At 37.0% G+C, this 27,279-nt stretch overlaps 1 protein-coding gene across 1 annotated transcript in view; it reads right to left on the reverse strand.

Moving 5' to 3' along the window:
• Window positions 1-25,432, reverse strand: part of LOC131676820 (protein trapped in endoderm-1) — a 32,399-nt gene extending 6,967 nt beyond the window's left edge. The window contains exons 1-5 of the mRNA XM_058956163.1: window positions 24,936-25,432; window positions 5,254-5,399; window positions 4,990-5,193; window positions 4,727-4,929; window positions 4,426-4,662 (exon numbers count right to left, since the gene is read on the reverse strand). Of these exons, the coding sequence (XP_058812146.1) occupies window positions 4,426-4,662; window positions 4,727-4,929; window positions 4,990-5,193; window positions 5,254-5,399; window positions 24,936-25,011 (866 nt within the window). The 5' untranslated portion in view covers window positions 25,012-25,432. The remainder of the gene's footprint in view (window positions 1-4,425; window positions 4,663-4,726; window positions 4,930-4,989; window positions 5,194-5,253; window positions 5,400-24,935) is intronic.
• Window positions 25,433-27,279: the final 1,847 nt, after the last annotated feature.

The following is a 27,279-nucleotide window of genomic DNA, read 5'->3' on the forward strand; positions in this document are numbered from 1 at the left end:
TTGGTTGTTCTCAACCCAATACATATACAGTAGAGAATTAAGAATTAATGTAGCCTGTCTAAGTACTGTTGTGATAAGTAGTGACCCGGTCAATTACACAGATAACATTGGTTTTTCCAGGCAATACTCCCACGGCCGGCGGTTTAGAGTTAAAATAGCATTTATTAAGAAAACATATGATACTCTCGGTAGCCGACTACCCAGAGTTTTATAAAAAAACCCCTTGAAAACTAAACAAACGTCTTTTTTAAATGATCGTGTACTCAAAGACTAACTAAGCAACTAGATAATATAGTACGCTCTACAGGTCGCATCGCTTGCTTGGTGCGAATCCTAGACCTTATACCCTTTGAAACCTCCAACCCCGGAACACCTATCAAAGAGTCTGATGAGTCGTCGTCCCTTCGTTAAGTGGGTGAAGCGTCAACACTTCCCGTCTACCGTATCCTTTCTCCTTCCCCATATACGATGGAGACGGCAATGGTGGTTTTCACGTTGCTGAGGTTTTATTATTATGATATAACTTCCTTATTATCATTTCCTAAGCAACACTTATTAGATAATCCGCAGTCAAACATTAAACATGATGAAGTCAGAGTGCAATTTGCCAAATTTAACACAACGCAAGGTAACCCAATATCTCACTTTAAGGAGCATTGATATCTATTACTGTATTACCAAAAAAGGTCAGGGATCATCATATTTAAAAAATCCAAGAAGACATCATTGTTGTGTACTTTACCGTTTTCGAGTAAATAATTTATCGCACGTTTTTGGCAATATCAACCAAAATATAATAAAAAAATGAATCCAAATCCTGTAAAATGGGATTAATAATACTACTTATGAACTACAAAAATATTTGTTTCAAGTTATTTGTTAAGCATTTCGCTGCCGATACGTTTTTTAAGGGGTTATAATGTTGAGGTCGGCTAAAAAATCGAATTTTTTTATTCTTCTATCGTAAAGCTCAGGTTTTTTCAGAATGTTACCTCAAATTTTTATAGAGATCGGAGCAGTGGACGCAAAGTTATAGCGTTTTTCATCTTGCTCCCTTATGGAGGTGTTGCTTATACTTGAAACTTTAAACGCGTATATCTCGAAATCATGTTTCCCAAAAGCGTCTTTGCGGTAACTACGATTGCCGGAAAAGTTTTCAACCGATCTCAAAACTTTTTTTTAACTTGTTCATAATTTAACTGCCGTGTCCTTGAACGATTCCATTTTTTCGTCAAAATTTTCATATTATTGTTATGATTTTTTAAATATTTTTTTTCATGTGAAAATAGTGTTTGTTTTTGTAAAAATCGTCCCCGTTTCCAAAAAGAAGAATTTTGTTTTAATCGATCGTTCAAGGACAACAAAGGTACATATACTAATGATTTTTTTTAGATTGATGGTTTCTGTTGAGCTGTTGGACTGGAATCGTAATCACGGAAACGTAATCACGGTTTCTTTGAAAAAAACGCGTTTTGCGGAAATTGCTATAGCTTCGACAATTATTAATATTTTTTATTTTTTCAAGTGGATTTTGCAAATTGGACATTGTACTACGCTAAACGTATATCATAAAGATATGGCTACATACCTTTATAAAAATTCAAACTTTTCCCTTTTTTCCCGCATCTCAACATATATAACCCCTTAAAGCATCCAGGTAGGAGATTTATCTCCCGTACGTAATGTTTGACCTAAAGCCAAAAACTAAAGCCTAAGTTTTTGTTCGATTCCTTAGAACGATAGCGAGCGACTTAAGCTGAAAATATCATCAAAATTAACACCAAATTGTTTATTTAAAAAGCAGCAAAACTTCAATAAAAAAAATAAAATCCTACGTACCTCACTGGAGAAAAAACTTGAATTATTTATAAAAAATTCAAAACGATCAAAAAAAGTTAGGTAGAGTTACATCCTCGACAAAAGTTATTTCGAGAAAACACGTTTAAATTTTTTAGCACGCTTGAGATTTATCTAACATATGCTGTGACAAAATTATAAATCTGGAACATTGAGGTAGGGGAGAGTGAGGACACTTGATGCTTGATGATGGGGATATTTGATTCCCTGGCCATATCTAAAGGGCTTTTGTCTAAAAAATCACATTTTTCGACTAAGAAGTTAAACAATACAAAAAAATTTAAATTTTGTTCGTCTCATACAATAGGTATCTTTGATCCATGTAGCACTGGGTATTCATGATCCCTACCATTAGTTCTCTCAAACATTTTCGAAATGTATAGAAATAGAAAAACATTATTTCCGTAAAGTACCTGGCACCATTAATTGATCTAAAATATTTTTTTTCGTGAACAAATATGGTATAAGTTATTGAAGATTGGAGTTAAATAGTTAAGCAGCACTGATTTACCACAAATACTTGTCATGACTTCAGTTCAGCTGCTTTTGACAAGATAAATCACGCTATTGCAGTGGCAAAATTGGATAGACTCGGCTTTGGTACTAATATTCTCCGTTGGATGCAATCGTATCTCAGTGATCGTCGTCTAGCAGTCAAGATAGGTGATTGTGTATCCGAAGAGTTCTGTGCTTCATCTGGTATTCCGCAAGGCAGCCATCTCGGTCCATTGATTTTTCTTCTGTATTTCAACGACGCTAACTTTTGTTTAGAAGGACCACGGTTGTCTTTCGCCGACGACCTCAAGTTATACCATAGAATCCGGAATACTCATGATGCAGCTTTCCTTCAACGCCAACTGGAAACCTTTGCGGAATGGTGCGAGATCAACCGAATGACCCTAAACCCCAAGAAATGTACGGTCATTACGTTCTCGAGGAAAAAAACGCCAATTCGATTCGATTACTGTCTAGCTGAATCCACAATTGACAGAGCGAATTGCGTCAAAGATCTCGGAGTTTTTCTCGATGAACAACTGACGTTTAAACAGCATATCAGCTATATTGTCGCAAAGGCATCACGCTGTTTGGGGTTCATAATGAGAATATCTAAGCACTTTTCAGATATTTACTGCTTGAAATCTCTCTACTGCTCACTCGTTCGATCAACTCTGGAATATTGTTCAGTTGTGTGGAACCCTCATTATCTCAACGGTGTCCATCGAATTGAGGCAGTACAGCGCAGATTTGTTCGGTTTGCCCTTCGTCGATTGCCTTGGAGCAACCCTCACCAGCTGCCAAGTTATGAAAGCCGGGGTTTGCTTATTGGACTCGATACATTGCAAGTGCGACGGGATCTATTCCGTGCTATGACGATTTCGGATATTTTGCAAGATCGAATTGACTGCCCCGAGCTTCTCAGTGCGATAAACATGAACGTTCGCCCTCGCGCCCTTCGCAATAATTTATTCCTCCGATTACCTCTTCGCCGGACTAACTATGGAGTGAACGGTGCCATCATTGGTTTGCAGCGGACTTTCAACAGAGTTTCATCCGAGTTCGATCTTCACATTCCACGTAGCAGATTACAATTTGACTTTTTAAATAGATTAAGAAATTATCATTAGGACCACACTGTGTCTGTTGATATTAATTATAAAAAAAAAAAAAAAAAAAAAAAAAAAATGACTTTCTACTGTGGTTAAAGTTTGTCGTGCATCTAAAAAGATTGTCTTATTGATTAATTTGTCAGGATAGGTAATTAGCTGAGCTTTCGTGCCTATAAGTCATAGTGTGCTTTGTTTCTTTATCCTTAGTAGCAGGGGGATCAAGTTACCACACGTTTTTACAAAAACCTCATTTTGACATGATTTTCAAAACTGACAGGGCATACATTCATAGCTCTTACAATACGAATTGACTACAAGCTGGCGAACTTTGCAATTCAAATTTTTATTTCATTGAAAAGTTAAGAGAAAAAACAAAAGTGGGATCAAGCGTACCCACTCTCCCTTATTTTGTTCAGCTCCATGTTTTGATAAATCATTTTTCAGACCTTTTTGGTCAGATTTTAGAGCAATGAAAAATTTATTAAATTTCACAAAAACTGGCAACCCCTTAAGAGCTATAAGAGAGGCAAAATCTTCTAGAACGCTGCTAACTGTATAGCAGGTTTTCTTAAAATAAGATTGTTTTGCGAGGTATGTTTTTTCATTTTACGTAAAAATGGTATTCCGGAATACATACAGTACATTTCGGGAAATGGTTCATTCCGGGGCAGTGATGTTCCAGTCCATGACGCGAGCCGCTTAGTACCGAGAAATAGTTTTCCGGCAAATGGTAGTCCGGGAAATGACGTAGAACACAGTGACATATATGGTACTGGTCGAGATTTGTTCGATCTACCCTCATTCATAAAAGAATACCCCAACATAATTCTCGCTCCTTTGTTTCATCTTATGAATGAAAACCATACAACGACAATTTGGCCTTTCCGCTTGTAGACATATAACGAACGTCATCAAAAGATGATCGTTCTGCTCAAAAATTTTTTCACATCCGTAGACTTACCTGTAATTCTGACTGCCGATAGCATAAATGAATGGATTGATGACTGCCGACATCCACGCGAGCACCGAAGCAAACACGTGCAGATTAGCATGCGAACCATCATCTTCGATCACGTTGGCAAGCATCAGTGGAAAGAAGCATATCAGGAAGCAGAGATATATTGTTAGCAGTGTCACTGTTAACCGACAATCTTCCTTGTTGCGGAAAAACGACTCAATCCTGCCCGATGCATTGGCACTGCAAGAAAAAAAATACATATAAGCAAACAGTGTGCGAATGGACCATGTAGCAAAAAAAATACTTGTGCGCTTTCAGCTTTGATCTCTGTTTGTGCACCGCATAGAATATGCAGGAGTAGGAAATTGAGATGACTATACATGGAACCAAGACGCCAAATAGAAAGATGAATTTCTTCGGTGAACTGTCGTTCTTCTTGAGAATGGTACAGGAGAAAGTTTCCTCGTCCAAGCCTAGTCGACCCCATACTTCAAACAATGGAAGCAACTGTAAATGAATAATTTTGTTAGATAATTATCACTAAATTGGATTGTGAATCGCTGTTACCATTATACCAAATGAAAACCCCCAAATCAAAAACAGTTGCAAAAACAAGCTGATTGGAGTGTATATCTTAGAATATCGACTAGGATGAAGTATCAATGTATAACGGTTGATGGTTAGACCAACCATGCTGAGTACTGATACTGCTACATTACCGTAGAAAAACACCGGGAACACTTTACACAAGTCCTCGCCAAGAGTCCATTGCTGGAATAAATTAGGTTCAATGGTTTATAATATATATTATGACATTGAATAAAATAATACCTGATTAATGAACCTTATTGCTGTCAGTGGCATATTTACCGCACAAAAGAAGAGATCTGATATGCTGAGGGACAGCACGAACACTGTCGTTGGGTGTTTTCGAAGTTTTTGGTATTTCAGGAGTGCTATTACTGTGAGGAGATTTCCTGAAAGAAAACCAATGACAACATTTCAGTAAGGGAATTGCGGTTAAAACCGACACCTCATGCATAACCTTTTTTTCTGAGTTATCATAAAACAAATAACATTATGTTTTCTGAGCTGAATTATTGTTTAGGGGGTCCGTGTCCATAGGTGCGGGAGAGGGTTATGTAGGGTTAACTCGGTTGAAAAGGCAAATTGAAAAAATCGTTGTTGCGGTACAGCGAGTGTTACTATACTCATTCAATTTCTAAATCATAACGCCACAATTGAACAATATTTACTCCATTACATATGTTGAGGCGGGCCAAAAAATCGATTTTTTATTCTTCTATCGTAAAGTTTAGGTTCTTAATAATGTTATCTCAATTATTTTTATAGAGATCGGAGCAGTGGACGCAAATTTATAGCGTTTTTCTTCTTGCTCCATTACGGAGGCGTGGCTTATACTAAACTTTAAACGCGATTCTCGAAATCATTATTGCCAAAATCGTCTTGGCGGTGACTACGATTGCCGAAAATGTTTTCAACCGATCCTAAAACTTTTTAAGCTTGTTCGTAATTTAACTGCCGTGTCCTTGAACGATTCCATTTTTTTGTCAAGATTTTAATATTATTGTTATGATTTTTTTTTTAAATTTTGTTTAAGTGATTGTGTTTTTTTGGAAAAATCGTCCCCGTTTCCAAAATGAAGAAAAGTTTTTTTTAATTAATCGTTCAAGTTGTAGCCTGTTTGCTTCGGCAATAGTACTGAAATTACCCACAAACTACGATTATCCAATCAGCTGTATCTACTGACGGTTACCCAATAAGCAGGGAGGCACAATCGGATAAGGCCCACAGCCGAGTAAATGCCCCTACTATACTATATTTTTCCCTACGAAGAAAAATTTGGGTGTAAATCAAGTTTCCCCCTTTAGGGAGAATTTTATGCAGACTTTTGTTCACATTTACTTACGATAATTTTGGGTGGACAACCCTTTCCAATATCGGGAAATATAAGACCACCAGTAGTAGTTATTCATCGTGCAAATAGATTCTCAACCCAATAAATATGCAGCAGCAGGTAAAAAATATTGGAATTATTAGAATTTCGAAAGCGAGTTTCTCACTTTAGATTCGTTGTCTGGCGTTTTATCCATATAAAGTATAAAAGAAGCACAACACCAGTCATGTTCAAACTATCACCGTATCATAGAAGCCATATAAAACACCTGGGCATAACACTAAGTGACTCACATTGTTTTGCTGAGAGCGCCTGTCCTGTGAAGTCACTGAATAACTGAAAAGTGCAATGCGAACAAATTCTACGTTTGAGTCATAGAAATAGCTGAATCACGGTGATCGGTATATTGAATCATCATTGCCGTTGTCGATCCAATAAGCGAAAGTTTTATCACCGTGAGTTTGGCGTTAGGCTAAACTAATCATGCATTTCGAGAATTTTTTAATTTTGATTTACTTATACTAAAAATGGGATTTTACATGTCCGATGTGCTTGATATTTCTTTTCAAGAAAATTGTTTGCGATTTGAAAATGGTTTTGGCTTGCTTATATAGAAAGGTTAGGCAACTTGATTCGAAACTCGAGTTTGTACTTTCATGACGAGATCAGAAATGACAGTACGTATGTGTGACACAAATATCAAATATTTTTCAAGAACATCGCTCATTTGAATAGTAATGAGTTCTACAAGCCTCATACCACTCTTTAACATTTCAAAGATTCGTAAGAAATATGAATGAGAGATACAGAATACAAAATATTAAAATCAATCAATATTTACACAGTGAGTCCACTTGACGTTACGTTACTGCACATTTCTCGTAAAGAATTGATTTAATTTTACGTTTCTTACAAAAAAAATATAGGATTCGCTCCAACTTTGTAAAGTTTTTCCGAGGCCCGGAGGGCCGTGTCTCCTACGCTAATCGAATCAGCTCGACAAATTAGAACAATTTCTGTATGTGTGTGTGTGTGTTTTTACTTGGTGGTAAAGCTTTTACACCAATCCAGTACACGTTCAGTGGTTAGACCATACTACCAATTTCGTCCATAATATGCCAGAGTGAGGGACTCTGAGAAGATAACTTTGAACCCTACTCCGCCAACCTCCACCAAAGAGTCCGACATTTAGCCGCTGATTTGTCGTTATCTGATATCCAGTTTCCATCGCTGGCCGGGATACGCTATGGCTCCGAGATAATAACTACCTCGCACTTAGACTCCACTACAGATTGCCGCAGCAAGTGTTGTGCTGTGTCGCAGTGTTGAAGTTGATTTGCATTACCTCCACTGTGACTTCGTTGCTGTCGCCTGTTTCAAGGCCGACCATCGTGGGCATCCTGTAACGTGGTTGTTACCTTTTTCGATTACACAGATCAGACAGCTCGGAGCCTGTCGGCAGTCTTTTGCTTTGTGTGCATTTCTGTGAACCGATCGATCGTCCACCGTGGAGATGCGTAGCAGCTGCAAAAGAAGACTCCATTGATTTTGGCGATTACAAAACCTTCATCTGCGCGATTACAAAACCTTCATCTGCGCGATAAACCAATTCGTGAAATGGATATCCTCGTGTCGTTCCAATCGCCGCTGATTTTAAGTTATCTGATATCCAGTTTCCATCGCTGGCCGGGATGTGGTATGGCTCCGGGATGATAGCAACATCACACTTAGACTCCGCTACAAATTGCCACAGCAAGTGTTATGCTGTGTTGAAGTTAATTTGCGTTACCTCCACTGTGACTTCGTTGTTGTCGTCTGTTTGAAGGCCGACCGTCGTGAGCGTCCTGTAACGTGGTTGTTACCTTTTTCGATTGCACAGATCAGACAGCTCGGAGCCTGTCATCAGACTTTTGCATTATGGCCTTCTTCCATGCACTTTCTGTAAAATTTGTTCCTATCAGGTCCACTCCAGTTTATGGCCAGGTGGCCCAGCTATTGACATTAGAAGCACATTTCCGGTCGTTGTGTGTGTGTGAATGTATGTACTTGTCTGTACTTGTCTCAGCAATGGCTGAACCGATCTCAACGAACCTAGTTTCAAATGAAAGGTCAAACGTGACCAATAGACGCAATTATTTTTGTTTTTTAGTGATATGTTGTTTATTTTCTGAGATGTGGGTGATTTTGTCAAAACGCGACATGTTTTAAGGTGAACCGATGCCAAAATCGCAACAAAGGTTCGGTTATGTTCGGCTTTGTTCGGGTTACGTTCAGCATCTGTGTGCGGCTAGAACGTACTATACCGATAGGAGATGATACGCACACAAGCGTATCGTTCAGCAATCAGCTGACTGATTTTTGCACCACGTGTTTCATTTGTTTTGAAAAATAAAAAGGTACAAATTTCCCAAACGAATCAAAATTCCGTGAAGAGAATCTATTCATGTGCATGTGCTAACATGCTTACATACAGTGATACAATTTCTAAGCAATCTGAGATAAGACCACGGTGTATTTATTAGAACAAGTTTATGCAAAAAAATTCAGCATCTCTGAAACTTCGGAATATGAAAGAATGGGCTTTCCCCTTTCATTTGAAACTAAAATCAAAATAATCCGTCGGGGGGTCCAGAGCAACTTTTTTTTTGAAGTTTTTTTCGTAACAATATAGGTTTTACTACTGGAGATAGTTCATATTTCTGTCCCTAGATGGTGCTTTATAATTCGAACAACACTAAAAGTGAGAAATTGATAGAAAATTCAATTGTCTACAAGTTTGTCGACCACTAAAAATTGATCTGAAATCATCCGGAAAAGTTGTTTAAGATTTTAACAAAGTTATATCTAAGATAGTTTCATACGAGGCCTAGTGGTTTGGAAATATGTTTTCTCGCACTTATTACATTACCAAAAAAAAAAAAATTGGGTTTAGTGGCATGAAAATATTAGACGGGATTCATTACGTTGACAATTCTAATTGAACTTCTGAAAATAAGGATGTTTGACAGAGTCAGACAACTATTTGTGCTTTTGGTTTGTAATCCTTCCCGATAGATTCGAATGGACTACCATTCATCGGAAGGTATTGCTTGGTTACAAGGGTTTGCTTACATTTATGTTTTAGAGAGGACCGTACGTCGTATAACTTAGCTTATGATCGCTTAAGTCAGCTATTATAATTGCGTTCAAGACGAAATGTTGGGACACACCGTTTCTAATTTAACGCAAACCACAGCAGTAACTGTCCAAATTAGTGGTTAGCGTGAAACGATTTATTCAAGTTTTCTCCGCAAAGCATATTGTGGCAGTTGTATTTTATGGCCATTTCCTATCAATTATGCGAGATATCGTTACTAATTTGATCCTAGATTATGCGATATGTATTACTTTTGAAAACAAAATATGATTTGAGTACAACAATAACCTTATATACATAGAAGTCCTCGAATATATCCCAAAAAAAAATTATCTTGATCCAAAAACTCAAAGTTTTTTGTTCACTGTTTGTCACATTGAGTCAATTTTGAAAACGGATAATCAGAGTTTTTAACCAAGCGTTGCAATGAAATCCGCGAAATATTGCAATGGTGCGTTAAAAGTTTCATTGAGTTTGTTCAAATATAAATGTTGAAGTTCAGGACATGTCAATTTTATACGAAGATGCTAACAGAGTAGGAGAATCATGTAAGAATAGTTATCAGTCATCCCTGAGAACAATCGAAAAAATGAAAAAGAAGGCATACATAATTGAAAAAGCTGTTTCTGTGGGAGGAATCACTTACCATCATGAAAAAGAATATTAATATCATACTAGTTTGATCAACACTTATCTAAAACTTCTCATCCCAAAAATATGAATGGTGCCCTGTATCAGGGAATTATAATTTTTAGCTACAAGATGAGACTTTCCAAGCTCTCAAATTCCGCTGAATTCACTATTGAACTAAACACAACTATTTGGCAAATAAAAAAAGTGCTTGTGAATTGACAAACCCCTAGGTCTTCTGTGAAACTAACTTAGACTTAGAATTCGTTAAAATATTAAACTACTTTTCGGGATAATTTCAAATCGGTTTTTAGTTGGTAACAAAGTTGTAGACAATTAAATAATCTATCAGATTCTTACTTTTAGTGTTGTTCGAATGTCTAAAGCACCATCTGGGGGCAGAAATATGAACTAGTTCCATTGTAAAATCTATGCTTTCACTAAAAAAAACTTCAAAAAAAAAAGTTGCTCTAGACCCCCCGACGGATTATTTTGATTTTGGTTTCAAATGAAAGGGGAAAGCCCATTCTTTCATATCCTGAAGTTTCAGAGATGCTGAATTTTTTTGCATAAAGTTGTTAAAAAAAGACACCGTGAGACATTTAAGTTACAAACGATTTTGTCTTGCGCGCCAATGCAATGTTTTGATTTCGACGATGAAATAAAAAGAAGAAGCAGGAACGACGGCAGCCATTTTAGCTGTCACCTTGTGACTCTGTTCAGCATGTCCTTAAGTATAATAATATAATGCATATAAAAAACTTATAAAAGTGCAAGTCATACATTGTAAAAATAATCTGTTCACGAACGGTGGAGATATAAAACATTTTATATTTTTATTCCAAACAAATCACAATAACGGCTTGATGCTAGCAGAAAGGGAGAAGAATGATCGCATGGGCGAGGATTTGTGAAGAATTTTTGCCGGCGTCGGCGGTAAAACATGAAGATGAGTTATGTTCTACCATAGATCATGCGGTAGACTTAGGTGCAACGCCCAACTCCTACTTGGCAGAAGGCAACCGATTCTTCACATTTCCTTTCGATCATGTCCATATGAGCCTGCCTAGTGCTATTTTTTCGGTCAAAGTTTATAACTGATTCGCTCTAGAATACCTATCCGTCTTTCACTTTCATTGCTTTCGTTTCTCTTAGTCTCAAATTTGCCGAAAATAACCAACAAAATCGATACAGTAATACCTAAATATGAGACCGTTACATTGAGTATTGATTTACTAGTGTTTTAAGGGCAAAACCACACCGATTTTGAGTATGGGGGTATGAAAATACATCTACGTGATTCAAGGAGCTCGATTCTGAAAACATTTTTTGAATTTACTCAATAATGAATAAACTGTTTCTCAAAAATTAATATGTACGCTCACTACAATGGTAAAGGGCAAACTGTTTCCAAAGTAAAGGTGTTTAACCCTTGCATTAGGCATTGCGATCAACCGTAAGTTTGATGTTTGATTGTATAATAATACGTTTTACATTTCTTACACATGATTTTTCAAGGTTAATGTGACTTAAACAGTGGGGGGGGGGGGGTTGTTGGGACCCAGGGTGCTCAAATATAAGGTGTTTTTTAACAAGCTTACTTGTATTTGTAAACAAATCTTTTGGAAACCAAAAGTTGTAGCTGTTTAAAGTTCAAATTGTAATTTGTTTATTGAGGGCTTTAACCAGATGGTCATTCGCCCGTTGTTAAAAGTTAAAAAAAATAAGAGTATTTTTCAGGTTCGCATTGAAGAGCTTGAAATAACCCTTAATTTGATATTAATATCATAAAAATCGATTAATATCTCTCAAATGAACGAATATATTTTGACGAAAAAAAAATACATATTTATAATAAATTTCAAAATAAAAAAAATTAAGCCTTTAACACGGAAACTCCTTTTTTGAAATGCGCGCAGAGATTTGGTATGATCATGGCAGTATACATGACAATCCCTACTTAAACTCAATAACTAAATAATATTTGTTAAATTGGTGCACCATCAATGGAATGGAGGTGAATATAGAAAAATGCAGCGTTATTACATTCACTCGGATCCTATCGCCGAACATGTTTAACTATAAAATGTCGTCAGCCAACGTACACCGCAACTTCGTCGTCAAAGATTTGGGAGTTTATTTGGACAACAAGTTAACTTTCTCCGAGCATGTAGCGTCTACTATCGCCAAAGCGTTCTGCATGTTAGGATTTTTAAGGCGAAACACTCAGTCGTTCCAGAATGTGTACAGTTTGAAAACGCTTTATTGTTCGCTTGTACGCAGCATCTTGGAGTATGCCGTTCCTGTTTGGGCTCCTTATCACGGAGTCCACATTAACAGCATTGAGAGGGTGCAGAAATGTTTCATCAGATATGCTCTTCGCCTTTTACCTTGGACCGACCCAGTTCGTTTACCGCCGTATGTACAACGTTGCGCATTAATCCACCTGCCTACGCTTGCTGACAGGAGAATCAAACATCAACGAATGCTTATTTTTGACATCCTGGACGGGAACATTGAAAGCAGCCAACTCTTGGGTCAACTTAATTTCAATGCACCTAGAAGACAAACACGCCAAGTGGACTTTTTCCGTTTACCGTTGTGCCGTACGCAATTCGGACGAAACAACCCGTTAAATGTATGTTGTCGTGTGTTTAATCAAGTTTCATGTTTTTTCGATTTTAATGTTGCAAGATGTACTTTTAGTATTAGGATTAGTTGATAAGCCAGTCTGTGCGATTAATAGTCGAAGACCTATATATAAATAATATAAAAGCACCATTCGATAGAAAATCTTCTCAATTTTCCAATGGAATTAAAAGGTTTAAAATACAATGTACACTTTTTGAGTTGAAGGTATTTAACCCTTTCATGCCCAACTTTTTTCTAGTGCAGGTAGGGTTTCAAAACTAATTTTCCTTGAGAACCGTGTAGTCAAGAATCATGAAAAGCCTACTTTCATAAAGATAGGTGCTTCTCTCGCAGTGCTAGAATCTGCTCAATTTTTACTAAGCTAAGCTTTCCTGTAAAGGCTTAAACCGTCACATGCAAAAATGTGTAGGAAACACTCACAATTGATCTGCTTCCGCTCTGATAATACGGTTCCTACTGAATTTATTCGCTCCACATCCGTAGTGCAAGAAGGGTTCTTTTTTACGCTATTGCGAACCCCACACAGCCTTGAATCGAAGCACAGATACGTTGAATCTGCGTTACCAGACGCATCTGATACGAGAGTTAAAAATGGAAATCCGGGATGTGTTATATCGGTCACATCATAGGCCTTCTGCAAACCTATTAAACGATATATTAACTCTAATTTGTTTACATTCGCGACTTGCACCCTAGTTTTAGAGCACATTACTACGTAAATATAAATGACTATGTATACACATTGGTTGCTCGGACAGTGCCCCAGCATCCAGCTAGTCTGCAGCGAATTCGGCGAAAAAAAGAAGGGAAAACCTTCTCGCAGTGTTGTGATAAGTGGTTTTTCATTCGCGCGCACTTTGAGCTGCTACTCACATGCTAGCTGAGCTCAAGTGGTAGAATAATATTAGGTATATACATCCATCTGAATCCGAAATTAAATGGTTTCCCGCACAGCGCAACGCTGGAAACTAAACGCCGCTGTTATAATACAGTCGCTTTCTTTGTATTTTGTCTGTTTACTGCATCATCAATGGTCGCGAGTCCGTCTTTTCTTAACATTTTCCAGTGTAATCTTAGCCGGAATCCCGCCAATGTATAACTATATGTTAGCCGTATGTATGTATATATGATTCATGTGGCCCTCTTACGCTCCAACTTGTAGAGTGATGCTGTGATGTGCCATGCATTGCGCGCTTCTTCTATCACATTACGCGGATAAAGTATTTAATTTCAAAGACGTTTTTCCACTATTATAACTCAGGGCGGGGCGACGGCAATTTTGTAATTTTTGAGTGATCATACACTATGTGCAGTTTATGTCACTAGTTATTTAGATGCAATGCGTCGAACCTTGTCCATCTGTTCTGTTTTGTTTTTATTCAACTCTGTGGATACGTTCTTAACTTTCCATTGAATATTGTTTACCTCGCATTCAAGACCCGTCGGATGGAAGGAGATATGTATATTGTACATGGTTTAAAAATACTCTCAATTAATTAATTATTTATTTGTTATTGGCACTTGACCCGACGGTCACTCGCGTCACATGTAGGTGCAGTAGGGGAATTGATGGACCTCATATTCAACCGAAGCGAATGAGACTAGATGTGAATCATCTTTCTAAATATTAACGGCTGGCAATCCGAAGCTGCAAAAAGTATGTGACTATATGACAATGGGGACAGTCATTTATTGTCACTGGAATTGGTGCTATAAATTTTTGGTGATGCTGCTCTAGCTAATTTGAAGAGCAAAACTTATGCCAAATGTTTGGAGAGCTTATATACTGCCGTGATACGCATACCAGTCCCACCTGCATAGGAAACCCATAGCAAATGGGACTGTAATGCGATCACGGCAGTATAGATCTGATTGAAAAAAATAATCCCACCTACAATGTTATACTATGATTTTCAACATACCATATCCATATCACTTATCGCCAGCGTCTCATATCGCTGAATTTCCATACGGTTATTAATTAGATATGAGGATCTCAAAGGTGGTATAGCTATAGCTAACCGAAATCTGCGTCAGGACGTTGTAAAGATTTTCAAAGCAAATCCAACACTGCCGGGCGTGAATGTAAACTCAGAGTTGTCCGTAATACTGGTCGAAACATATCCGATACTTGGAGGTTTTGTCAAGTATCGGGTGAATTGGACCGTAATTAAAGCAAAACATTACGGCCTAAAATGTGGGCCTAAAAGCTGTATTGCATGGATCTGACCAGATCCAACGATTGCATCCGAATGGGCGAAACGAATGTGAAATTTGACATCAAACATTGCGGTCAGCGATCGCGGAGATTCTTCCAAGTCATATAAATTTATTGTATTACCGTTCAAGTTATGATCAGATTTGGCGAGTTGGAACTACAGTAAGAAAGCGTAACAGTGGTACCAAGATAATGACGTAGACGTCATTGAGAAAGGGATGTCAAAGAATTCCGCCCAATCGCAGTGTGTTGGGGTACCATCCAAGCTAAACTAAAGAAGAGTGGTAAAATTTGCTAAGTATGCTCTTTCAATGATCAGATACTGGAAAAGGCAGCCGGCGAGATTGTCCATCAGTTGGTGTAGAAGCTGATGGAACATATGGTCGGTATTAAGTCAGACCGGACTAAGTGACAAAATCTTGATTTCGAGAAAAACGAGTTTAAAGTTTGAATCGCAGCATCCTTTACATTATAATTTGAAATAATTTTTTGCCATAATTCTTGTTTATTGTTACATATTTAAAATCTGACAAAAGTCGGATGTAGCTGACGAAATGCTTTATCCAGTGCTATCATTTTCTCATTTTTTGATGTTTTGCGACTTAGTCCGGTTTGACTTAACACCAACCATATCAAGTCCGAAGTTCGGAATTTCAATTTTTCAATTGGCCGCAATTTCGGTGGGTTTTGAGGAACAAGATGCATTGGCATTAATTGACCTCCTTAGCCCTGTATCACTCCAGAACATCTTTCGAGTAATTGCACGAGTCTAAATCCGACCAGTAAAGTGTAGGGTCATTGTGAGACCTCAGAAGTGGAAGTAAACGCTTTTGGAAGCATTCTTTCAAGTTCTCCAGCTGCTCCGGTTATCACGAACGGATTGCTCCGTGTTCCACATGAGCAACTTGCCCACCAAATCATGTGTGTTTTGGCAAACTCAAAAATCTTCTGCTTTGGAGTCTCTAATTTATAACGAGCAGTGATGAAGGGGAGCCCACGAAGCTGCTGGAAATCTGGTTTCACATAAATTTCGTCGTTGCTTACAAGACAATACGGTTCGTCAACAGCTAAGTATATAGGATCGCGTGACTCCATTTTCGCAATGGTTTCACAATTGCTAGTGAAACTTACACAATATAAATAATACAACACACATTTCATCCAAAATTTCAAAACAAACAAAGTCACGGCAATTTGAAAGTGATACAATTTGATATCATACACCCTTTACTCTCACAGAAATTTTATATCTTCACATTACATCAAACATATGGCGTTGGTCCACAAAAAGGGTGATAACTGTCTATTATCCAACGGCGCCGGTGGTTGAGTGGTAAGAGTGACAGCCACTCACCCCAAGGGGTCTAGGTTCAATCGCAGCCAAGGCCATTGAGCTTTTCTGAGGTAAAAAAATCTGTGGTCACGTCTTCTACCGAAAGGGAAGTGAAGCCGTTGATATCTGTCCATGCGTTGATGGACCGATATCTAGGGTTCTCTCTGGCGTCGATGACAGGCACTTAGTGCGGACAGAGGCCGATAAAATTAGTCTAATATCTTTCTCTGAACAACACTAGCCTAGAGACCGCGTAATATTCGATGGATGGAAAAATTGCGGCAAAGAATTGATCCCTAAGTCAAAGTGTAGCTCCGCGTCGAGGACTGAACGAATGATGTTCAAAATAACAGAAATCTCGCAACTGATCCTTTATTGCAATTTCTCGAGTGATATCGTCTTGCATTTTTGCAGTTATATTTTTTATGCGCTTCTGACAAACTTCACCAACCATACACTCTTTGCTTATTCGAAACAGTCCACAGAGCCGATCGTTTTCATGCCTTGCTACCAAATGTTTAAAGAAGACAGTGCCTCTTTTAACACCTGTACCTATGCTATTCGACTCAGTTTGACGAAATCGGACAAATTCGAAATGTAATTCCCATATAAAACGACACAAACATGGTGTGCACCCTCGGGTTTACCACATTAAAAATAAATACGTTAGGCATACGTGCGTCACGTATAATGGATGTAAAGTATAAAAACTTAGGGAAAACGAACGTTTGGCATAATATACGTTAAACACAATGGATGTTCGACATCATGGACGTTAGACATAATGAACACTAGCCATAATGGACGTTAAACATGATGGACGTTAAACATAATGAACGTTGAGAATAGTGAACGATTGACATAGTGAACGTTGGACCTAATTTGCCATGTTGCTCCATCACTCAAGAAACTCATTTTGCAACGGTTATTGTGTCAGAACTCAATCAACTATTTTTGCTAATATGAAAATTTAAAGAATTTCTTAAATTAAAGAAGCAGGCCGAACGCATGGGGAGATTCAGTTTACAACATACTAATGACATCAATATCTTTGTTTTGGTTCCGAGAAGCAGAATAAGAACAGAAAATGTTAACTCGTGTGTTAAAACGAAGCGAAATTTTGAATCGAGTGCCCTCATCCTGATTAGTTTTTACATATTATATGCCTGTTGGAATTGCCTAAGAAGAAAATTTTTGCCACGTAAAACAACTCATGAAATGAAGAATGGATAATTTGATTATTTTTCATACAACGAACATATTAATATTCCTGTCGATACGTGATTATTTTTTTAAATTGTAACTTATACCTACCGTCCGTTATGCCATTCATTCATTATCCAAATGTACATTATATCTGTAGTTCACTTAGAAAAATTTCCAATATTCTCCAAAATAAAAGCTGAATCAAGAACTTTAATATTTTCAGCGTAATCGTATATGTACACAATTTGCAAAAACGTTGTTTTGAGAGGAAAAAACACGCAGAGCAACTCAACTAATGTCAATACATCACCTGCAAGAACTTCCGAACCCTTTCGAATATCAAAGTGCAATTTTTTACAGATTTTTTAGATAGATTTCCTGTAGGTTGAACAAAAATCGTTTTTTTTTATTTAAATGGGGACCTTTTCGATTACTTGGATTTGTCTGTCCCACTGAATGCTGCCCAATCAAACGTGGTCTTAAATAGAGGGTACAGTATCCGTATTATTTGCTATAGCATGCCATTTGTATCGAAGTTCTAGTTCCGGAGTTACGAATAGAAGAACATGATCATTAGAGGTTTTTTCGTGAGATAAAGCTGTGTTTTGAAAATATGAGCTAATCAAGAAATTATAGCTGTTTCTTTCATTAAAATTCTAACCGAAACCACTAGCATAAGTCACTTGCAATTTTCACAGTTTCGTTGAATTAACAATGTTTTATTTCGATACAGTATAGCAAGAAAGTTGTGTTTGTTGTCTATTGCATTAAGTTTTATTTATTTAAACTTTTTCTATGCTAACTTAGTTTTGTAGTAATCAGCACAATGGTCAAAAACTGCGAACGTAAAACTGTTTTTCATTTCTCGTCAAACATTAATTTAAAAAAATGAAAGTACCCGTTACATTGCATTAAAACATAAACATTTCACATCAATACCCATCACAAATGTTCACATTGAAGGTTAAATTTCCCCCTTTTTCGAAAAATTGTAAAGATTTTCAAAGCAAATCCAACACTGCCGGGCGTGAATGTAAACTCAGAGTTGTCCGTAATACTGGTCGAAACATATCCGATACTTGGAGGTTTTGTCAAGTATCGGGTGAATTGGACCGTAATTAAAGCAAAACATTACGGCCTAAAATGTGGGCCTAAAAGCTGTATTGCATGGATCTGACCAGATCCAACGATTGCATCCGAATGGGCGAAACGAATGTGAAATTTGACATCAAACATTGCGGTCAGCGATCGCGGAGATTCTTCCAAGTCATATAAATTTATTGTATTACCGTTCAAGTTATGATCAGATTTGGCGAGTTGGAACTACAGTAAGAAAGCGTAACAGTGGTACCAAGATAATGACGTAGACGTCATTGAGAAAGGGATGTCAAAGAATTCCGCCCAATCGCAGTGTGTTGGGGTACCATCCAAGCTAAACTAAAGAAGAGTGGTAAAATTTGCTAAGTATGCTCTTTCAATGATCAGATACTGGAAAAGGCAGCCGGCGAGATTGTCCATCAGTTGGTGTAGAAGCTGATGGAACATATGGTCGGTATTAAGTCAGACCGGACTAAGTGACAAAATCTTGATTTCGAGAAAAACGAGTTTAAAGTTTGAATCGCAGCATCCTTTACATTATAATTTGAAATAATTTTTTGCCATAATTCTTGTTTATTGTTACATATTTAAAATCTGACAAAAGTCGGATGTAGCTGACGAAATGCTTTATCCAGTGCTATCATTTTCTCATTTTTTGATGTTTTGCGACTTAGTCCGGTTTGACTTAACACCAACCATATCAAGTCCGAAGTTCGGAATTTCAATTTTTCAATTGGCCGCAATTTCGGTGGGTTTTGAGGAACAAGATGCATTGGCATTAATTGACCTCCTTAGCCCTGTATCACTCCAGAACATCTTTCGAGTAATTGCACGAGTCTAAATCCGACCAGTAAAGTGTAGGGTCATTGTGAGACCTCAGAAGTGGAAGTAAACGCTTTTGGAAGCATTCTTTCAAGTTCTCCAGCTGCTCCGGTTATCACGAACGGATTGCTCCGTGTTCCACATGAGCAACTTGCCCACCAAATCATGTGTGTTTTGGCAAACTCAAAAATCTTCTGCTTTGGAGTCTCTAATTTATAACGAGCAGTGATGAAGGGGAGCCCACGAAGCTGCTGGAAATCTGGTTTCACATAAATTTCGTCGTTGCTTACAAGACAATACGGTTCGTCAACAGCTAAGTATATAGGATCGCGTGACTCCATTTTCGCAATGGTTTCACAATTGCTAGTGAAACTTACACAATATAAATAATACAACACACATTTCATCCAAAATTTCAAAACAAACAAAGTCACGGCAATTTGAAAGTGATACAATTTGATATCATACACCCTTTACTCTCACAGAAATTTTATATCTTCACATTACATCAAACATATGGCGTTGGTCCACAAAAAGGGTGATAACTGTCTATTATCCAACGGCGCCGGTGGTTGAGTGGTAAGAGTGACAGCCACTCACCCCAAGGGGTCTAGGTTCAATCGCAGCCAAGGCCATTGAGCTTTTCTGAGGTAAAAAAATCTGTGGTCACGTCTTCTACCGAAAGGGAAGTGAAGCCGTTGATATCTGTCCATGCGTTGATGGACCGATATCTAGGGTTCTCTCTGGCGTCGATGACAGGCACTTAGTGCGGACAGAGGCCGATAAAATTAGTCTAATATCTTTCTCTGAACAACACTAGCCTAGAGACCGCGTAATATTCGATGGATGGAAAAATTGCGGCAAAGAATTGATCCCTAAGTCAAAGTGTAGCTCCGCGTCGAGGACTGAACGAATGATGTTCAAAATAACAGAAATCTCGCAACTGATCCTTTATTGCAATTTCTCGAGTGATATCGTCTTGCATTTTTGCAGTTATATTTTTTATGCGCTTCTGACAAACTTCACCAACCATACACTCTTTGCTTATTCGAAACAGTCCACAGAGCCGATCGTTTTCATGCCTTGCTACCAAATGTTTAAAGAAGACAGTGCCTCTTTTAACACCTGTACCTATGCTATTCGACTCAGTTTGACGAAATCGGACAAATTCGAAATGTAATTCCCATATAAAACGACACAAACATGGTGTGCACCCTCGGGTTTACCACATTAAAAATAAATACGTTAGGCATACGTGCGTCACGTATAATGGATGTAAAGTATAAAAACTTAGGGAAAACGAACGTTTGGCATAATATACGTTAAACACAATGGATGTTCGACATCATGGACGTTAGACATAATGAACACTAGCCATAATGGACGTTAAACATGATGGACGTTAAACATAATGAACGTTGAGAATAGTGAACGATTGACATAGTGAACGTTGGACCTAATTTGCCATGTTGCTCCATCACTCAAGAAACTCATTTTGCAACGGTTATTGTGTCAGAACTCAATCAACTATTTTTGCTAATATGAAAATTTAAAGAATTTCTTAAATTAAAGAAGCAGGCCGAACGCATGGGGAGATTCAGTTTACAACATACTAATGACATCAATATCTTTGTTTTGGTTCCGAGAAGCAGAATAAGAACAGAAAATGTTAACTCGTGTGTTAAAACGAAGCGAAATTTTGAATCGAGTGCCCTCATCCTGATTAGTTTTTACATATTATATGCCTGTTGGAATTGCCTAAGAAGAAAATTTTTGCCACGTAAAACAACTCATGAAATGAAGAATGGATAATTTGATTATTTTTCATACAACGAACATATTAATATTCCTGTCGATACGTGATTATTTTTTTAAATTGTAACTTATACCTACCGTCCGTTATGCCATTCATTCATTATCCAAATGTACATTATATCTGTAGTTCACTTAGAAAAATTTCCAATATTCTCCAAAATAAAAGCTGAATCAAGAACTTTAATATTTTCAGCGTAATCGTATATGTACACAATTTGCAAAAACGTTGTTTTGAGAGGAAAAAACACGCAGAGCAACTCAACTAATGTCAATACATCACCTGCAAGAACTTCCGAACCCTTTCGAATATCAAAGTGCAATTTTTTACAGATTTTTTAGATAGATTTCCTGTAGGTTGAACAAAAATCGTTTTTTTTTATTTAAATGGGGACCTTTTCGATTACTTGGATTTGTCTGTCCCACTGAATGCTGCCCAATCAAACGTGGTCTTAAATAGAGGGTACAGTATCCGTATTATTTGCTATAGCATGCCATTTGTATCGAAGTTCTAGTTCCGGAGTTACGAATAGAAGAACATGATCATTAGAGGTTTTTTCGTGAGATAAAGCTGTGTTTTGAAAATATGAGCTAATCAAGAAATTATAGCTGTTTCTTTCATTAAAATTCTAACCGAAACCACTAGCATAAGTCACTTGCAATTTTCACAGTTTCGTTGAATTAACAATGTTTTATTTCGATACAGTATAGCAAGAAAGTTGTGTTTGTTGTCTATTGCATTAAGTTTTATTTATTTAAACTTTTTCTATGCTAACTTAGTTTTGTAGTAATCAGCACAATGGTCAAAAACTGCGAACGTAAAACTGTTTTTCATTTCTCGTCAAACATTAATTTAAAAAAATGAAAGTACCCGTTACATTGCATTAAAACATAAACATTTCACATCAATACCCATCACAAATGTTCACATTGAAGGTTAAATTTCCCCCTTTTTCGAAAAATTATGTCGAAAACTCAACGTAAAGGTTAGGTATTTTTAACATAGAATGTGTATTCATAGTTTGAAATAAATCGGTTAAGTAGGTTTTGAATGGTAGTTAACACCTCAAATCGTGTTTTTTTTTCTAGAGATGTTCTATAACAATTGATAGGCCGCTATTTTTAATAAAAAAATAATCACTAAATAATTATAATACATATAGTTTAGACCAATTATATTGTCTATTTATTTATGTAGACAACTCTATTTTATATTCTTCTTAATGTAAATTAACAATGAAACGTTTACCTGTTCAATAATGAAAACAATAATTAGAATCGGTGAACAAACCATTGAGATGTGGCTTTTTGAAATAAACATTCCAACTTTTATTCATTTTTTTAGTTTTCACATTATATTTAACGTTTGGTAAACAACCCTATTTTCATATTTTTTCAGTGCACCATATTAATAACACCATTTGTACATTATATTTATGTAATAAAATGGTAAAGGTTTCCTTTAAAAATCGCGACACGTATAAACAATCTAAATAGTCAATGGACAAACATGGATTCACGCTTGAAGTCTGGTAGAAAACCCATCTATGACCGCATACCACATCCAAACCGTTATAACTTTCGATTCCGTCAATGAAATATTTTCAAACTTACAAGGGATATACTTGATTACTATATCTTTCGAATGCCATGTACTAAATAAGTAGAGAAATATTTTTTTGTTTATAGAGATTGCACCAAACCCGTGGGTGTTTGCTGGTAGCCTTATGAAACGTGTCATAAAACTTCAAATTGCAATTTCTCTCGAATCCCTCGATCGATTATTTTGAAATTCACTGAGAAGATGCTTGGATACTGTATCTTTCGAATGTCGTATGCCAAATTTATGGTCATTTTTTTAGTTAATGACGGTTTTAGGAACACCGTGGTTATAACATTTACGAAAACTTTCGTTCACCAAACGACCATTTCTTCATACCGCAATAAAATAGATTTTGCCAGATCGATTTAAAAAAAAAATCGGTGTTGTTAAACATCGATTCCAAAAGATCGAATGAAAAAAATAATATGCTAATAAATACGAAAACTTTTCTATGATGAACGAAATGAATTCGTGAGACCAACGAAATCGTTCGTAATATACACAAACGTTTATTAAAATAAACAAAACATTTTGTTTCATTCACGAAAAATAATGTCGTTATCAACAATAACATTAATGCAGCGTATACCAAATATGTAAAATTTACGAAAGCTTTCGTTTACCAAGCGGCCATTCTTGTTCATGAAATGAACGAAACCTACTATTTACAATGCACGAAAATACTTCGTTGCAGAAAACGACTAATGAATTCGCATTGCACGATCAATTTCATTATATTTGCGAATTTATATTATCAGAATGCACCAAAGTTTTGATCAAAATTGGGTGAGTTTAAAACATGCATACACACAAAAAGACAAATACACAAATTGAAACAATATTCTCCCATATAGCCGTGATACACACAGCACCTTTCTTTTTGTATCGACAAACTACGATAGTTAAACCAAATTCCAAACCGCAGTAAACCCTTACTGTTTAATCTGTTTATAAATAACATTTTTTTAACCACAATTACATAGTTTACAAAACCAAGGAAAGCAATTAACTGGGATCGTTGTGCACTAACAGTTAATTATATTATCCGTAGAATTGAAGTTATTGCAATTAGTCTGATTGGATTCCGCTGGAGCAATGTTACCATAGACAGTCAGTAAAAATAAAATTTTGTTAAAACTTTGTTGATTTGAAATTTCATTGAAAATTTTACAAAACATACATGCATTTGAACTATTAAAAATATTCTAAGATAATTGCATTCAGCATCGGAAATGGTTTATGAAGAAAAAAAATGAAATCGATCTATGTGACTGGGGGAGAGGGGAATGAAAAAAATTGTTCAATAAAATAAGAGAAAAGAGGAAGTCATTTTCGCGCAATTTTTGTCATTGTTTAGCTTCATACTGAATTTTACACTTATAGCTCTCAGCAAGCCATCCCATTTCCCCCTTTGATATTCCTTACAATAGACTGGTTGCACCACAATTTGTTATTTTTTTGAATTTTGTTTACGTAGGTTACGTTGAAAAACAATAAATCACTAATGCGTTGGGTATAATTGCTACGCCAATAGTATTGCTAAGTATTATAAATTGACAACTCTGGTGTTCGTTTGACAGTTAAATTAGAATTTCATGCATCACTTTGTTTTCTAGTGCATTTGGCTTTCTAGGTATAATATTTAACTGGTTTTCATAATGTTAAAACGCATCGAATTTTACTACATACGTTTTTGTTGGCATTTCAGTTGAAAATTTGTATAGATTTAATGGTATGTTGCCATAGCCCTGAAATTATTGTACAAATATGACAACGTCATTAGTAAATTTCGTATAATAACACGTGTGTGACGTGATGTGATTCAAACCCAATCACAAATGAATCTATTGAGCGTCAACAACAGCAATTCCGCGGAAAACGGTTATGAAATCGAAACACTTCTGTACATACATGTCTTATATTGATAAAAGCACTCTTGAGTCGAAACGGTTGTTCAATTTTCGCTTTACGTCCAAAGTGTCAACATTCAGTTCTCCGCATCCTTATCAGTGAATTGATTGTAGTATTACTTTATATATCACCCTGACACTCCTAGTAAAACACTCATTCCGTGAATATTTTTACCTATAATTCCGAACACGAAGACCAATCCGGCACTAATGGTCGCGAATATCGAAACACTGTATGAGTAGACAACCATGTTGCCGATTTTCTTTGGCTCGGCCACTATATATTCAGCTCATTTGGGATAAAAAGGATCAAAATCCGCTTTGGCACGTTTTCCAGCTATTCAGTATTTTTATAACCAAAACACACCGCTCAAAACAACACTTGCGACCGCATCGTATGGCTACTTTACATGATAGCCGACCGGAGTGAACTGAGCTGCGCGCGCTCATAGGTCGTCACTAACATCCCCAATCACACAGAGACACTGCACTGGCACAGGCAGGCAGCGAATCCAGACGCGTGTTTCCCCTCGCAATACGACTCGATCCGGCTTCTTCGTATGTGCATACACTAAACTGAACATCCACGTCGCGCCGCACTGCACCGATGACGGGTACGCGGAACAAAAATTGTGAGCGTCCTCGATGACACTAGCTGACTAACTGACTAAACGCTTGGGCCGCTGGAGCTGGAGATGTATGTACCTACACACGTCCAGCAGTGCGCAGGCCAATAGTAAGTTTACCATTCGTCACCACTCAGATCAAAAGGGACTCATTCATTCACCAGAATCAGATCAAAACGCGCGCGTATATTTTAAAAGGCCATGCACCACCATGTGCTTCATAGTAAATACAGTTAAGGGTCAGCTTTATCACATCCCCCTAGAATGCAGCAGCATTTGGCGATTAAAACGAGTTTTCTTTGCAAATTATTCGTTACCATACACCCAATGGAAATGGAAATTAACAGTAAATGATTGAACAACAAATATATATTGCTGTTTCTATATAGTTTTATGCAGAGTTCTTCTAGTAGGTTTATATAGTACTTAATGTAACAATTAACTTAACTGTTCAACGAATCATATAATATTAATACGTTGAAAACATAAGTCACTGTTTACCAAGAAAGAAATCATCCGTTTTTATTGTAAGATACATAACAATCCCCAATTTAATTTTTCATTGAAATTAGATCTCGATACGTCAAAGTATGTGGTAGCTAAACATTGAACTTCATTTATCGTTAAATTACTTTACTGTTACAGTGATCTGTTGCTGTACATTTTTATTCGGGTATGCAGCCTCTGCTAGATATTCTATCACTGCTAAATAGCTGCCTGCAACTCCAGCGAGTGATCATGGGTAGACAAACTAGAAATCATGGTGTCCTTTATACGCATAGAATACAGGTAAAGAAGAACGGCGATATATTGTAGGATTAACACAATTTGCACGCTATGAGTAAAAGATTTTTTAATTGTGCAGCTGCTTCCTGCAAAAGTATAGGGAGAAGGAGTCTAGAATGCGCCGTCTGAAAAACTTTAGTGCTTAAATAATTGCAGCTTTCACACAAAGTCATTATCATGAAGGAATATTGAACATCTGGACTTAGGATCCGTCTAGCGGCCGTCTGGACAAGAACAAATCAGGTGAATTGACAACCAATCGTTTATCGGTTTATTCGCAGCTGGTCAATTCTGGTCAAAAAATTGTATATTTGAGCAAGCAATGTACGCAAGAAGTTCTGTTCTGATTTTATTTCATATTTCAATAATTATGATAATAATGCTGAAGACACACGAGAAACATATGTAATCCCCTTACTGCATGTCGAATTTTGCTTATGTAAGCTGTATATTCTTGGGACGAATCGGCAAAATCAACGATTGGCACGGATAACATGAAGTGCTTACTGAGCGACAGCGGTAGCTGCAGTAAAGATTCGCGTAACGATATTAAAACACAATAGTATAACGGCCCGTTTTTAACGGGTGATCAATTTCAAATGTTTTCAGTCGGTTTGCAGTTTTTATGTTTTATTAAAACAATTTATTTGAGTGCAGGGCCGCTGATAGCCGCACCGGGCCCCAGGACTTACACTATTGCCTTCCTAGATACGCATGGTAGAAGAGCCTTTCATTAGTCAGGATCAATGATGCCATAAGTACAGATTTATCTAGAAGGGTGCAGATATTTCAAATCTTTTTGGTACAGATTCTGTACGGTTTGTCAAAAAAGTACAGATTGGTACAGATTTTTGTTATATGACAGCAAGGTAAAATAATTTAACATTGCTACAGAATCCGGTAGAGATTTTTCTAGAGAAGAGTACAGATAGAAAAGATTTTGCAACTCCAAATTTAATTGTGGCAACACTAGTCAAGATTAGAGATGGTCGGGTTCGGGGTTTTGAACCCGGACCCGACCCGAACCCGACGGGTTTCGGGTCGAGTTCGGGTTCAATAAATTTAAACCTCTCGGATTGGGGTCGGATTCCGGGTTTTCAAATTTGA

Source organism: Topomyia yanbarensis, chromosome 1 (assembly GCF_030247195.1).
Source record: "Topomyia yanbarensis strain Yona2022 chromosome 1, ASM3024719v1, whole genome shotgun sequence".
In the NCBI taxonomy this organism is placed as follows: domain Eukaryota; kingdom Metazoa; phylum Arthropoda; class Insecta; order Diptera; family Culicidae; genus Topomyia; species Topomyia yanbarensis.